The sequence below is a fragment of the Bos taurus genome, chromosome 16, assembly GCF_002263795.3.
Source record: "Bos taurus isolate L1 Dominette 01449 registration number 42190680 breed Hereford chromosome 16, ARS-UCD2.0, whole genome shotgun sequence".
NCBI lineage: Eukaryota > Metazoa > Chordata > Mammalia > Artiodactyla > Bovidae > Bos > Bos taurus.
Genome location: NC_037343.1, coordinates 44,844,231 through 44,859,944, shown reverse-complemented (window position 1 = coordinate 44,859,944; position 15,714 = coordinate 44,844,231). Strand labels below are relative to the sequence as shown.

The window sequence follows — 15,714 nt, the reverse complement described above, 5'->3', positions numbered from 1 at the left end:
CTCTGCTTCGAAAACTGAAGTTCACAACCCTGGATTCAGAGAAGTTCAAAAATACAGTTATTTAAAAGAAACAAAAAGCAATTCTATAGGATTATAAGTGTCATTAGTTCAACATTAGGTGAGAAAAAGGAATAAGAAGACGAAGCTACTTTTATTTCTGAAAATGTATCTTTACTCCAAGTTCAAGGAGAAGATGTTACCTGCACATGATCAGTTTGCTTCTCTTTTAAGGCAGAAGCAGTAAAGAACTCAACAAAAAAGTGAACACTCCAGTAAAGTCTTTATAAAATGCTTTTTCAGTGAAAATTTTGGACAGTGGTTATCTCTATTTAATGAATGTTCTTAGAAAGAACTTTGCCAAAGCTAAGAAAGTGTAAGAGTCAAACCAGAAGGAGATATTTACCATTTTCATTATGTCGATCCTGAACCAAATGCTGGTACACAGAATCTGGGACTTCAGACTGACGGTAGTACCATTTGACGTTCATGAGTAGATGGTCCCTCTTACTCTGAAAAGGAAAATCTAACAGCATTAGGAACAGGACTGCAGGCGCCCACAGGCGCATACCACACCCATGATCAAAAGCCCCTGGGAACAGGCGGACAGGCAGAGGAGGGGACATACAATTACCACCAGCACCACAAAAATATGGACAAGTTAATTATGAGGTCAATTTTTACATTTTGAAAAATCCCAGCCAAAATACCCTTATCCCTCAAAGTAACTTATTTCAGGAAACAAAGGAAACCAAACCTGAATCTATGCATCTCCCCAGTTTAATTAACTAATTCATTCAGTGTTATATTTTTTTTAATTTAACATTAACTATGTACGTAGTACTACATGAATACATACTTTTTCTACCTTAAGATTTAATTGTTTTGCAAATATTTATAAACTGTTTTCAGCACACTGTCAAGGCCATTAAGGGCAATAAATCAGAAAGAATTTACCCAGCAAGACCTAACAGATCTCTTCAAGGACTGCCAATCACCCAGACTGAATTATATCCTCCCTCCCTTTTTCTGTCATTTATTGCTCTATTGCAATGAACACAGCAAACTATAGCTGGTGAGGAAGATACTATGAGTCCATGGAGGGGGGGATCCTGTCTCATTTATCTTGGAATGTCCTGAGAACAGAACACCTTAGACATAAATATTTATGAATAAGGAAGAGTCCGATGATTATCAGGGTCCTGTAGATGTGTGTGGCATACTTAACCAAGTTATCCCTGAAAGTTAGCTTGTTTCTAGTTCATCCAAAGAGTAAAGGACCAAATACTGTCTCTTTCCATTTGAAGGCTGTGGAGTGCTTGAGGGGACCACCTCCGTGCACCTGGCCGAGAAGCATCTCAGCATGGCAGTAAACTTCTGCTTCCAGGGCCTCAGAAAACACTTCTCCAACCGAGCTGAGGGCAGTAACAGACCTCCCCAAGATGAGCGCAACGCCAGTCCTCTCAGCAGCCTCTACCTTCTCATCCCAAGTCCACGGTCAGAAATGAATGAGAGCTAAAAATTGAGAAATGTTTCATGTTTATAAAAGAGATGGCCAAAGCCTAAAGCAGGTCAGAGGAGCTTTCTCTCATGAAGTCAGATCCTTCAGGTTTAATAAATGAGAAGATATGAAGTCTTCACTAAAAGCCAGGATGGCTCTAAACTATTTTGCTAAAATACCTAAGTCATTTGAAGAACCAGAAAGGAAAAAAGAAAACAACTGCCAGAAGTCTTGACTGAACTCAAATGTGAAGAACCACTGTTCCAAAGTAAATACCATACACACTAAGATTCTTACTTTCACAATTAACTGTGTCAAATACAGGGCATCATTACTAGTTTGAGTAGAACAGATTGCATACAAAGAATAATCCTACATAATGGGTACTTTTTAGTTTTTATCCATTTTGTACTTTTATATTCTATACTATTTATACTGCAGGTAGGAAAAGGTGGACAAATCAGTAGGCTGCATGAAAAGAATACATGTTACATATAGTATAGGAGTTTATATATAGACAGGAGTTTACAGACAGAAGCAATTACTTCCAGCAAGGGATTATGGAGGAAGCAACATCTGACCTGGGGGAAAATGGGAAACATTTCAATGAATTTTTTTCTAGGCAAAGGAGGAGATCTAAGAAAGACACAAAGATAGAGAAAGCACAAGACACACATAAGATACACGCACGTGGTCTACCTGCCTGCAGCACAGGAAGGCATTCTGTGTGACACTGAGGAACCTGAATCTCACAGGAGTTTGGCCTTCGGTAGCTTCTAACAAATGGGGTCTTCTATCTGCACTGCTGACCAAAGCCACAGGCAGTGAAATCCAAAACACTGGGCTGTGGGAGAGCAGTGCGACGGCTGCAGTTTCTTCCCAAGGCAGGGTGATAAAGAGCAAGACCAAGACGAGAGCAGGCACCAGGAACAGAAGGAGACACGCCAGGGGAGGAAGGGTTGAGCCTGGGCAGCAGTTCTCAGGGATAAACCCACTTAAGTAAACACACTGTTCACTACAGGGTCTCGTGAGCTAGAACCACGGACACTGGCCCCAGATGAGCCTGCTGCACAGCCTGCCTGGCACCCTGTTAGATGTGAGGCAGCATCCTTCAGCCCCCAGCCACTGCCAGCGCCCCTCCCTCCTCACTGTGACAACCACAACGTCTTCAAACACTGCCAAACATCCCCTTCCCATAAAAAATACTCCCAGTTGAAAACCAATGGTCTGATGGTTTCCTTTTCAAGGAAAGCTAAAGCATAATGGTAAGACTAAACCCTGGTTCAAGCACTGCTGTGCTGGGAACATGGACCACAGGGAGGTGAAGGGATGTCTGTCATGGTTCAAATCCCCACTCCATCATTTCCCTTTCACATGACTCTGAGCACATTACTAAGATTCTTTTCATCTACCCTTCTGTAAAACAGGATTATGGACTACCTAAAAGGACACATAAAAACACTGTAGCTGAACAGGTACCCAAAGAGTACTGTTTCCTCTGACAGTAAGTGACTCCAACTAGCGCTTCACAGAAAACGTCAAGAACTTTGCTGAGAACTGTCAGAGTGATGTCTTCTCCAGAGTATGGACTCTTCCAGGAGATGACAGTGATGTCTACCCACTCAGCTACTAACAGATGCTTCAACACTCACAGGAATGAATTACCTGATACAGTACAAAGGAATTCAGATCAACCAGCAATTCTAGCAACACTATTCTAAAATTTATACTTTTATGTATTTCTGCAACACATCTAAGATGTATGAATATCAAAACCAGACAAAGATACCACAAAAAAGAAAGTTACAGGCCAATATCTCTGATGAATATAGACACAAAAATTCTCAACAAAATATTAGCCAACCGAATCCAACAACACATAAGAAAGATCACACACCACGACCAAGTGTGATTCATCCCAGGTCACAAGGATGGTTCAACAAACACAAGTGAATCAACGTGACACAACCACATCAACAAAAGACAAAAACCACACTGTCATCTCAAAAGATGCAGAAAAAACATAAGGTATTTGAAAATGTGAAGGCAACGGAAATAACTTTTTAAAAGTATTAACAATGGGCAATCGGACAATGCCTCTTTTTCAGAACCAAGCCAGTGATTCTGGTGATGCTCTGAGGTATAATATCTGTGTTATCTTCTGACCCAGGCACACTTAATGACTCCGCCCACACAGAATTACCACTCTTGGTCTGTTTGCACTTGGATTTACTACTCCTATTATCAGCCTTTACAAAGGAAGCTGAAAGCTTACTGGATTTCCCAGTGCAATACTACCTGACAACCAGGGAGTGGCGGCATTGTGCTACCAAAGCCTCCAACTCTGGATTCCCCAGATGGAACGCAACAAAGGCAGGCAGGCTCAGTGTAAAACACAAGTTCTGAACGGATGTAAATAGCTGTAATGGACACAATCTTTCTAAAGAGGCTGGGAATCTGGTTGAAGATGAAACGTCTATAAAGGGAGGCACTGTGCTGCTTCAAAGACTCTAGACTAAAATCAGGTAACCTAGGATTTTGGTGCTGTCCGCAGTCACTAGTCAGCTGGGGGTGACCTTGGTGGAGTCATCTGCCATCTGACAAGTGAGGGACAGAACAGGATGATTCCATGGTCTGGTTCCATCCTATTTGCTTATGTGTAGACTTCTTCCCCAGATGAAACCAAGTGGATAAAGTAGGACCGGGAAAGCACCCTTGTGCTTCCTTTGTATCACACAATGGTGTTACCTAACACTACCATCCTCAGGAGTCTTAGGAATTAAAACATCCTTTCCCACAGAAGCTGATGCTGTGCACTGAGGAAGAGCAGAAGGGAGTAGAGAGCACAGGACTGTCTCCCTCAGCTGCCTCAGATCCATGGGTACTGCTCAACCAGAAATCTCCATCTTCTTTACCCTTTTCACTAGGCTACTGCTGCTGCTAAGTCGCTTCAGTCGTGTCCAACTCTGTGCGACCCCATAGACGGAAGCTCACCAGGCTCCCCAGTCCCTGGGATTCTCCAGGGAAGAACACTGGAGTGGCTTGCCATTTCCTTCTCCAGTGCATGGAAGTGGAAAGTGAAAGTAAAGTTGCTCAGTCATGTCCGACTCTTCTCGACCCCATGGACTGTAGCCTACCAGACTCCTCCGCCCATGGGATTTTCCAGGCAAGAGTACTGGAGTGGGTTGCCATTGCCTTCTCCATTTCACTAGGCCAAGACCTGCTCAAAATCACAATTAAAGGCAGGCATGAACTTGGAGATCATCTGATTCAACACAAACCACCTGGGTTTGACTCATGGCTTTGCAACTTACTGCGCTGTGTGACTTAAAACCAATTACTTCTCCAAGGCTCAGTTCTCTCACACATAAAATGAGGGAAAATAATAGTTTATAACTCATTAGGTTGTGAGAATTAAACAAATGAATATAAGTAGAGTGGATTGGCTCTCAATAAATGCTGGATGTTACTATCACTATTTTACAGATGAAGAGAGAAGTTAAATTAAGAGGCTGGTTATAAATTTTGCTTTTCACAGATCCAAAATTATGCTTCTAATAGCAATACAAAAACACACCAAACAGCAAATTAGGGGGAAAGTTCTTCACTTTTGCAACAATTCAAGAAGCATATCAAGTATTTCTAACAAATATGCCTCATCATTGACTCTGGAAGTCTGCATAAAGGTCAAAGTGCTTATGAATGAGACATTTTAACACAACGCTGAATGAAGAAGGAAGCAGTGAAAAGCCCCTCAAGTGAAGGTGTCCTGGGGTATACTTCTGAACACAGAGAAGAGGCCACTGGAAGGAAGTATTTCCACCAATTTTTCTTTAAGGCGTAAGAAATGTATTGACTGCTTCCAGGTGGTAGGAGGCACCAGCATGAAAACCACCAAACAGCAGCACATTCAATCTGCTTACAGTGAAGTCTCAGTGGCTCTGAGCAGGAAAGGAGACAGGCCGATTCTGGGTTGAATTAGGGATCTGTCCACATACCTGGCCCGGATTTCTTGAAATGAGGGATGCATGTAAATTTAAGGAGATAAAGAGTTTAAGAGAAGCCAAAACTCATCACCGTGCGGGTTTAGAAAAGACAGCTCGACTGGAAGGCGTTTGAAGGAAATGGCAACCCACTCCAGTACTCTTGCCTGGAAAATCCCATGGCCAGAGGAGCCTGGTAGGCTACAGTCCATGAGGTCGCAGAGTCAGACACAACTGAGCGACTTCTCTCTCTACAGGGAGGATTTCCAGATCTCTGCATGGTAGGCAATAGGTTTAGAATTAATGAATGTAAAAGTCAGAACTGAAATTAAAAATTCAGAGTAAGATTACTGACAAACACTGGAGAAAAAGGCAGACACCAGACCAGAAAGGCAAACAGGAGGCTCTGCTGAAGTGACACTGGTTCATTCTATTAACAGCACACAAGTAGCCCATCCTAAATATAAATATATGTGATTCAAGGTCAAGAAGTCAATTTCCCTTCCTAGTGATCTTTCATGATTGTTAATACAGTACTTTTGTTTATTTTAAATAGCCAATCTGTGTCCTTCCTAGGACCATATTTTTCCTGGGAAAAATTTTCACACAATATAAAAACATAAGAGAAATGCAGGGGTGGGGGGATGGGGTGGATGGAGAAGGGCAGGCGCTCACTAATGACCAATTAGACAACTACAGAGTTTCCCTTTTCAATATTCCTTATTTCCAACCAGAATGGGAACAAGGATAACTTCATACTCACCTGCATTACACAGGAAGGACCTTCTTTGCCCATCAATCACCTACCAGGCCTTGGCAGGTATCAGAACTCCCAGAACCCTCCAAACAGGCCATTCTAGTCCCCCCACTGTTATCAGATGTGATAGATGGATCAGGGCCAAAGACAACCTAACTAGGATATGAAGGTGGATTCATCAAATGAACAATTTGCAAAGTCAAAATAATCTTCTGGAGACAACAGAGCTCTTCCTTCAAAATTTTAACTGATTAGTTCTTGGGAGCTCACATTTCAAATAATGGAAGGTCCAGATTCAGAGTCAGGTGAAATCAGACCAAAATCCTTGTTGTATAAAAAGTCAAAATAGTCAGTCAGGTTTTTCCAGAAATTTGGGGAATAAAAACAGTTAACATTTGTATGTGATATGGCTTAAGAAGATTCCCTCTGAAGAAACTTGTCATGTATCTCCTCAAAACGGAGACAGTAAAGAGTTACCCTCCCAGGATGCTGCATGGCCAGTATGGAGTGGAATGTCAACCCTGCTGAGGCCACTCCACCACAGGTGATGCCTGCTGGGAAGATCACCCACACAAGACCTTAAGACACAGTCTTAGGAGCTTCAACCATTCCTGACTGGGGGAGGGGACTAGGGACAGAGAGAGGGGTCTAAGATTACTCTTCTTCAAAGGCCAAGCACAACTCCAGGCAGGCTCCCCAGGTGGCTCAGCAGTAAAGAATCTGCCTGCCATGCAGGAAAGATGGGTTCCATCTCTGGGTCAGGAAGACTCCCCTGGAAGAGGAAGTGGCACCCACTCCAGTATTCTTGCCTGGAAAATCCCATGGACAAAGGAGTCTGGCAGGCTACAGTCCATTGGGTCGCAAAGAGTCAGACACGATTCCAGACACAAGCCCAGGCGGATCAGTCCATAGATAAGCTTTCCATACCAACCACAAGATCATCATTACTCAACTGTGTGGATAAACATCAGGATTAAGATTAGTCCAGCTGAAATCAAGTAGGAAATATTTTGTAACATTATTTTAAACCACTACTGTGCTCCTAACATAAGACACTAGCAATGTAAAATTTTCTATACATCTATATCTAAAGAGCTTTACAGCCATAACAATTCAAAATGCCATCAGATTACAGGAACACATAAATGCCACCAGGGCTCAGGCCATCAAGGTCCACCCATCTCAGCGTTTGGCTCTGGCACAGGTCCCAGGAGGTTAGGAAAAGGCTGAAACACTGGCTCCAGAGTCTTGTTCTCAAAGGAGAAAGGGCTTCGAGTATCTCCTACAGATAATCACACAATCATGTACAAATCTTAATGTACTGAGACAGCAACTAAACATTTTGCTTCATTGTATTTGAGAGCGTAGAGGAAGGGCCAGCAAGTCTGACACTGAGTAAACAAAGCATCCACACTTGTTCTGTCCTAAAATGCCCTTCCTCCAACTTTCTCAGATACATCCACCACCCAGTGGTGACCGAATGGACCAGTCCAAGAACTATGACTGAGCACATCTCCCATATAGAGACCACAACACTTGAGTTTCTAACACAGAAACCTGTTTAGTGGTGTGATGCTTAACTTTTATGTGTCAACTTGACTGTGCTAAGGGATGCCCAGATAACTGGTAAAACATTATTTCTGGGTGTGCCTGTGTAGGTGTTTCTGGACGAGTACAAAATTTGAGTCAGTAGACTGAGCAATGAGATTTGCCCTCCCAATGTGGACGAGCATCATCCAAATCTCTTAAGGACGCAAAAGGAACAAAAAGAAGAAGGAAGAGCAGGTTCTTTCTCTCTTCTTGAGCTGGCCATCTATTTTTTCCTGCCATCAGCCATCAGAGCTCCTTTCTTGGGCCTTTGGACTGTACAAGCAGCTATTTACCATGTACTGATTGGCATTTGCAAATGGACATAACCTGAAACTACATAGGGGTCTACTCAGAACTAGCATGGTGAATAAAATAGATAAAAGAAACAGAAACAAACCACATCCATTTGACTAAGCTGCTTACTGCTCGAAGGCCCTAGAATCAAGGTTGTGACAAGCTCAATTCACAAACCTGTGGCACTCAATCCAAAAGACTGTTTTCAAGAGACTGCATCAGCCTCTGGGCCTGTGCAAAAGGATATAAATCACCTGTAATCAGATGGTGAAGCAGGACGGTACAACTCAGGGAAGGCAGAAGACTTTTTACAGTGTTTACAACCAAAATGTACAGATGACTGGTTAATATGAATCCCCAGAAAAATGATGCAACTAAAAATGTTGAAACACCAGCTCCGATGATCAGAAATAAATCTTCAAAATCACTGCTTCTTAATGATGATTTATTAATGGTAGAATCAAAAAGATGCATGAGAACACAATTATCTCTCTACTGCTAACTATGGAGTCAAAACTTAAGGCAGTTTCTATGGAGGATGACATTATGTATGAACAATGAAATTTGCAGCGTTGAGACCAAAACTGAGTGCAGAGGGTAAAGCTGGGGAAATTCATCTTTCTTGGCCTCAGAAGATAGCACATAGCATCATTACGTAACCTCTCCTGTCCTTGTCCTCTTAAAGTGAATAAAGAGTTTATGTCATACATACACACACACACACACACACACAGATTCCCCCAAATCTGCAGCAAAAATCCCTTCCTAAAAGCCAGTATTCTTTCCAGCAGCTTTGATTACACCATAAAAATCCATAACAACAAATTTTCTATTTGGCCCAAAAGATTTCACCCACCAAGAGAAAAATCACTGTTTGTAGACAGCACCATAAGAAATTGCCAAATTGCTCATAATCCCTAATTAAAGAGAATTATGCATTCCACTGAGTTTCTTTCTTAAACAATCAAGCCCCCAAACTACCAAGTTGAACACATTTGCAATATGTTAGTTGTTTGAAGATGGTGGTGACAGTGACAGCGATATTCCTCATTCTGGGGTAATGAATCACTTCTTGCACATGACACGGCCAGAAAAGTTATACAACTCTATCACACATCAGTGGTGGGGCAGGAGTGAAAAGGAAGTTCAAGAACCGGGGGAGGGGGTGACCTGTAGACCTCCTGGCCTGTAGACCTCCAAAATTCTCTAGAAGTTTCACAAATTAAACTATCACATTACTTCAGAAATAAAAATCACTTAGATTACTATGATTAAAGAGACATCACACAGATTGTACTATTAAAAACTGATGCTGAAATACCTTGAAAAGATTTCACCGAGTCAACATGTGGTTTATGAAAGTGGTTTCTCAAACTTGTTAGACTCAAGATTCCTTACACTCATAGAAATTAATGAGGCATCAAAGAGCTTCAGTTTATGTGGGTCATATCTTATCAACATCTGCTATATTAGAAAATTAAAGAAAACTTTTAGACATTTTTACTAATTCATTTAATGATATAACCTCATTACATTAATATAAATAATTATAATAAGTATCTATCCTTTTAAAGCAAATGAGCAATACTTATGTTTTTACAAATCTCTTACATTTGGCTTAAGGAAAAAAATTTTTACATCTGATTCTGCAATCCTCTGAATCTGCAACCACACCTCATTCAGCCTTTGTGAAGCTCCACGGTACACTCACGAGAGAATGAAGAGTGAAAAGGCAAATGATGTCTTGGTGTCATCATGAAAGCGGACTGACCCTGCAGACCATGGACCATCCACACATGAGAAGAGCTGCTCTACAGGATGAAGCGAACAAGCTACAAAAACAGCCCCAGATGCCTCTCTCTCAGACTCTGGTAGTTGAAACAATTTTATTAATAGCAAATGGAACCATAGCTGGAAATGTTTGAAAAGCATACATATAGTCAGAAATCAGATATTAAACAGATTTTATTTTTACTTATACAGACATTCCAATAGTGAGCAGGAAGTTAAAGAAAATCTAGGTAAGAAGCCTCATTTCAATCTAAGATTTTTTCTTGCTAAAATTTGAACTTATGATACTGAGAAATATTTAAAGCTTGATTTAAACAAGAATACAAACAGATCTATACTAAACAGTTACACTTTAAACCAGTGGTGAACCTATTAAGCTGAAAGCCTGCTAGGAAGAAGTAGGTAGAGTAACTTGGGTAACTTATTCAGCAATTTGCGATTCCAGGCAACTCTGTGGCCATTTCAAATGTGGTGTTGCCTCTTACCCAAGAAAACTGGCAACATGAAACATCAACTTTTAAGAAACAAAAAGAAACCTTCTAGCTTACCATACTATGTTGAATCATCATCTTTTATCAAGATGAACATAACTATTTTACATGAATCCAGCATTTCCTCTGTCTAGGTGATAACTTTTTTGTACCATCATTTTCTGAATTAAACTGCAAAATGTACAGCTGGTAACACCGAAAAATAAAACATCTTTTAGTAGCGTGAAGATTTTTAGAATTGAGTATCTGCACTTCTAAGGAACACTAATATAGGTTCAGAAATTATTTAATTCAAATAATATCAGCCTACATAATAATACAAATCCAATTTCAGCTAATACATTCTGCATGTGTGTGTGTGTAAGTCACTTAAGTCATGTCTGACTGTGACCCCACGGGCTGCAGCTCCCCAGGTTCCTCTGTCCATGGGATTCTCCAGGCAAGAATACTGGAATGGGTTGCCATGCCCTCCTTCATGGAATCTTCCTGACCCAGGGATCAAACCCACTTCTCTCATAGTCTCCTGCATTGGCAGGCAGGTTCTTTACCGCATTTTAAGTTTGTCAATAAACAACCTCAAATAGTTTGGTTTAAAAGGGGAAAAATCAACAGGAACCCTAAAAATTCATGTTTTCCTATTTCACTTTATGTAAACCAGTCTGTCTTAAGTATCAATCATATTTTTCTTTCCTTTTGACTTAAACCAAAACAAAGACCGCAACCTTTAATACCAACTAGTCTATTTTTAACTGTTCCATCTACAACCATTCTTCTAATACAAACATGCCCTGAGAGCTTATCTCAGTCCACATGCCAGACAACAAAGGCCCACTGGCCTGTTGGAAGAGAGATGGAAAGCAGGAAATGAGAGGGCTGAGCTAATCCCAGATAATCGATCAGGGTATTCAGTCAAGTACAGCCGCTCTGAGGAAATGCTGCTTTAAAAAGAAAAGAAGAGGAAGAAAATCAAAAGAGCCTATGACCAGAGCTACAACTCACTTCAAAATGGGTTAATTTTGCCAAGAAGATTCCCCATCATGCTCAAGCACCAATACAACTTATATAAATGTTAATATCTTTTGAAGGAAGATCTTTTAAAATCTTTCATCCTCTATCCTTTTTCAGAAGTGTTTTAATTTGGGGATTTTGCCTTATTGTTTTGGCTCATCTTTTTTTCCCCTAAACCAGCTTTATTGAAGTATATTTCATAAACAATAAAACTGTTTGACAAATGTGTTGTGTAACCACCACCACAATCAAGATAAGGAATATTTCCATTATCACAAAAAAGACTTACTTCCTTTAGAATTAATTGATGAATCTGCTCTGCTGAAAACGCTTTTATGCCAGAGAATGCTAAAAAAAAAAAAAATTTCTAAGTTCCTTCCTACGTTTAACACAACGAGAAATTAATATGCAGAAAGACAACTCTGAGTCAGCTGTGATGCTTCTTTCTTCCAGCTGATGCTGGAGACCATACAGACAACAACCAAATGCTCTTCAAAATCAAATAATTTACTAGCTAAAACTAGGTTGAGATGTAAAAGACTTCCTAAAAACCCCAGTATATGATAACAGTTACAGAAACAATAGCGCTGAAGTGAGTAAAATTTTTCAAATTAATTTTACAGCATAATTTCCTCAAATCATGTAATCCATATTTAATAAGCTTCTTCCAGGTATCAGGCTGTTCTTGTGGGGACAGGCACTGAGGATTTGGGAGAGGAAAAGAACAGATAAAGACCCAGTCTTGATAGAACATTCCAGTGTAGGGACAGACCCTCTGGTCAATCTCTCCACCCTTCCCCTAAAATGTCTAGGGTGGGCAGCCATGCTCTTCTCCAGGGGATCTTCCCAACTCAGGGATCGAACCCACGTCTCTTGCATTGCAGGCAGACTCTTTATCCTCTGAGCCACCAGGGAAGCCACCTCCCCTCCAACCAAAAGTCAGAGAATAGTTAAGTGTTTTAAAAAAGCAACTAGCAGTAAAATCTGCCACTTAGTAACCTTACAATCCTAAGCAAGAAACATTTTTTATACTACATTTGGTCTTTTGGGGTATCCTTTTCCTTAAAACTAGCTGTCTTCTCAAGAGCACCTGAAATTGGCAGGAAGAAGAGTACTCTGTGACTTGATTGCATCATACAGAGAAAGCCTTCATACAGAGGGCTTCACTTGTGGCTCAGTAAAGAATATGCCTGCAATGCGGGAGACCTGGGTTCGATCCCTGGGTTGGGAAGATCCCCTGGAGAAGGGAAAGGCTACCCACTCCAGTATTCTGGCCTGAAGAATTCTATGGATTGTATAGTCCATGGGATTGCAAAGAGTTGGACACGACTAAGCGACTTGTTCAAATGAGTGACTTTCACTTTCATAAACTTTCTTTCTTTACAGAGAAAGGGCTAAAAAACCTTGATAAATCCACACACCCATCTCCCTATCCACAGGAACAGAAACCCAAGTCTCTGTCTCTCAGCCATAGCTGAGCTTTGCGCACAAAAATTCTGAAAGTTTTTTTTTTTAAAAACCTTCTTTACCTTTGTCTTTTATAAAATTTATTAAGAAAATTTCATAGGCATAAAGGTATAAAAAAGTAAGAAACTAAGGGGCAAACATATTTTAACAAATAAAACATGACCAAACCTGAAGCAGTTGCCTGTGCAGTCCTTCTAGACAGGTTTCATGTCACTCTCCCAGAGGTAACCACTATTTGAATTTACTGTTGGTCATTCCAATGCAACACTTTATTTATGCTTTTACTTCGTATGTACATATAATTAAAACTATAATGTATTGCTTGGCAGTTTTTACACTTTACATAAGCAATACCATATTGATTTCCCCTGCAATCTCTTTATTCAGTATTATGCTTGTATGATTCTCCATTCCCTAGTTCATTCATTTTAAATGATACATATTACCTCATGTACAATACTGCACGATTTGTTGAAAAATTTAATACTGACAGATTACTTGGGTCATTTCTAGTTTTTCACTACAAGTACAACCAAGGCTGCTACTCTAAGCAATTTTTTTTTGTTATACCATGAGGCTTGCGGGATTTTAGTTTCCCAACCAGGGACTGAACCCAGGACCTTGGCAGTGAGATCACAGTGTCCTAACCACTGGACTACCAGGAAATTCCCCTATAAGGATTCTTATTCATGTCTGTGTAAGTGCCCAAATGTTCGGTGCCACAGCTGAATATTCAAAGATAACAGTATACCACTCTTCATCACATCCTCTGATATCAACACTTGTAGGATCTATACTGCTGTCCCAGTTTTATTCTTCATATTGGTAATTTGCTGCCTTTTCTCGGTCTCTTCTCTATCATCTTTATAAGAATTTAAGTTTCATGAGTCATTCCAAAGAAGCAAGTTCTCATATTATTATCTTTAATGCACACTTCCCTATTAATTCATTAATTTGATCTCATTTTCATTATTCCCTTCCTTTTCCTGGGTTTAAATTATTTTTAAATCTCTCTATAAAGATACTGACTTTATTCTTTCTTATTTTCATGTATATTTAAGGCTAAAAATTTACCTCTGAGCATATCTTTAGCTACATCCAATAATTCTGATAACTCATAATTTCGTTAATCATTCAATGTAATGTATTTTCTAGTTTCCAATGGACTCTTTATTTGGCTTATAGACTAGTTAGAAGTGCACTGCTTTATTCCACACATTTCTAGATTTTCCAGATAATCATTTTGTTTTTCTTCTTCTAACTTAATTCTATTATGCCCAGAGAACATGATCTATGTGATTTCAATCCTCTAAAATACATTAAGACTTGCATTAAGATCCAACATAGTCATTTCTGATTAATATCCTACAGGTATCTGAGAAGAATGCATATTCTTCGGTAACTGAGCACAGTTTCTTGTTAGTGGGCACAGTTTCTTCTGTTAGTGGGCACAGTTTCTTCTGTTACTGGGCACAGTAATTGTGTTTGTGTTTACAACAACTAACTCAAATTTTTAAACTACGCTGTTCAATATTCAGGCTTCCCATGATGTCTCAGTGATTTAAAAAAACAAACCGCCTACCAATGCAGGAGACGCAGGTTCAATCCCTGGGTCAGTAAGATCCCCCGGAGGAGGAAACCTATGTTCTTACTCATTTATAATCTACTTGTTTGCTCAGTTACTGAAAGGGATCTTTTAAAATCCTTCTAATTTTCCAAACAGTCACTAACAGTTTAGAATCAACTACAGTATATTCATACAATGCATTATTACATAGGAATCAAAAATGTTACTGTAACATACAAAAACATAGATGCATTTTACAAACAATATGCTAAGCTAAAGAAACCAGACACATATAAATACATATCACATGACACCCTTTACATATAAAGTTCAAAGGCAGGCAGAACTAATTTATGATGTCAGAGCTCACAACAGTAGTTACTATAGGGTTAGTGTCTGGGAGGGAGCATGAGAAAGGTTTCTGGAGTGCTTACAACATTTTATTGCTTGATATGCACAGAAGTTACACAGAACTTACACATACATATAACCCCACACATGGTACATATACAAGCATACCTCAATGCTACTGCGAGTGTACACTTCAGATCATGGCAATGAAGTAAACTGTGCCATCAAGCAAGTGACATGAATTTTCCGGTCTCCCAGCACATAAGGGACTTAAGCACCTGAGGATCTGGGTACCCACGGTGGGCCCTGGACCAGTCTCCTGAGGGACAATTGTAGAAACACCCCTACATGTTCCCATCTGCTTGTAGAAGCAAGCCACGTACTCCTTTGTCCTCCACACATGTCACAGCATCCTTATCCAGGGACCACCTCACCTCAAAAATGCTCATAGTGTTGCTGATATTAGAAGGCACAGAGCCTTTTAAGATGAAATCTAGAGAGACTCTAATTGAATATATTAGTAAGACGTTACATTCGATGCTGCCTTCTAAAACCAGCCCTGAAATCAAAGTAGATTATGACCAATTCCTCCTGATCCTGATAAACTATCAAAGCTGTAGACACAGTTAAAAAGGGAAGATGTCATTCATAAGGTGTAACTGAAGCCTCTCCTGAAAGAAAGCAGTGAACACTGTCTTTTATCATAACATTTTTTGTCTGTGTTTGCTATTTCCACAAACTCCTCTTTGATTACAGATCATGTCTTTCCTAGAAGACTATTTGGCAGCGAGCTGCTGACAAAGTACTGATGGCAGCCCTCCCTACCCACAGCCTTATTAGCATTTCTATTGCTGCACTGCACACACTGGCATTATAAATCACACACACTCAGTGTCATGCACAATAATCAAACAGTT

General features: G+C 40.1%; 1 protein-coding gene across 7 annotated transcripts in view; it reads right to left on the bottom strand.

Moving 5' to 3' along the window:
- RERE (arginine-glutamic acid dipeptide repeats) overlaps positions 1-15,714 on the bottom strand; it is a 415,037-nt gene that overhangs the window by 171,007 nt on the left and 228,316 nt on the right. For all 7 annotated transcript variants that reach the window (XM_059875727.1, XM_059875728.1, XM_002694049.6 and 4 more), the window contains one exon: positions 404-509. In XM_059875727.1, coding sequence (XP_059731710.1) covers positions 404-509 — 106 coding nt within the window. The remainder of the gene's footprint in view (positions 1-403; positions 510-15,714) is intronic.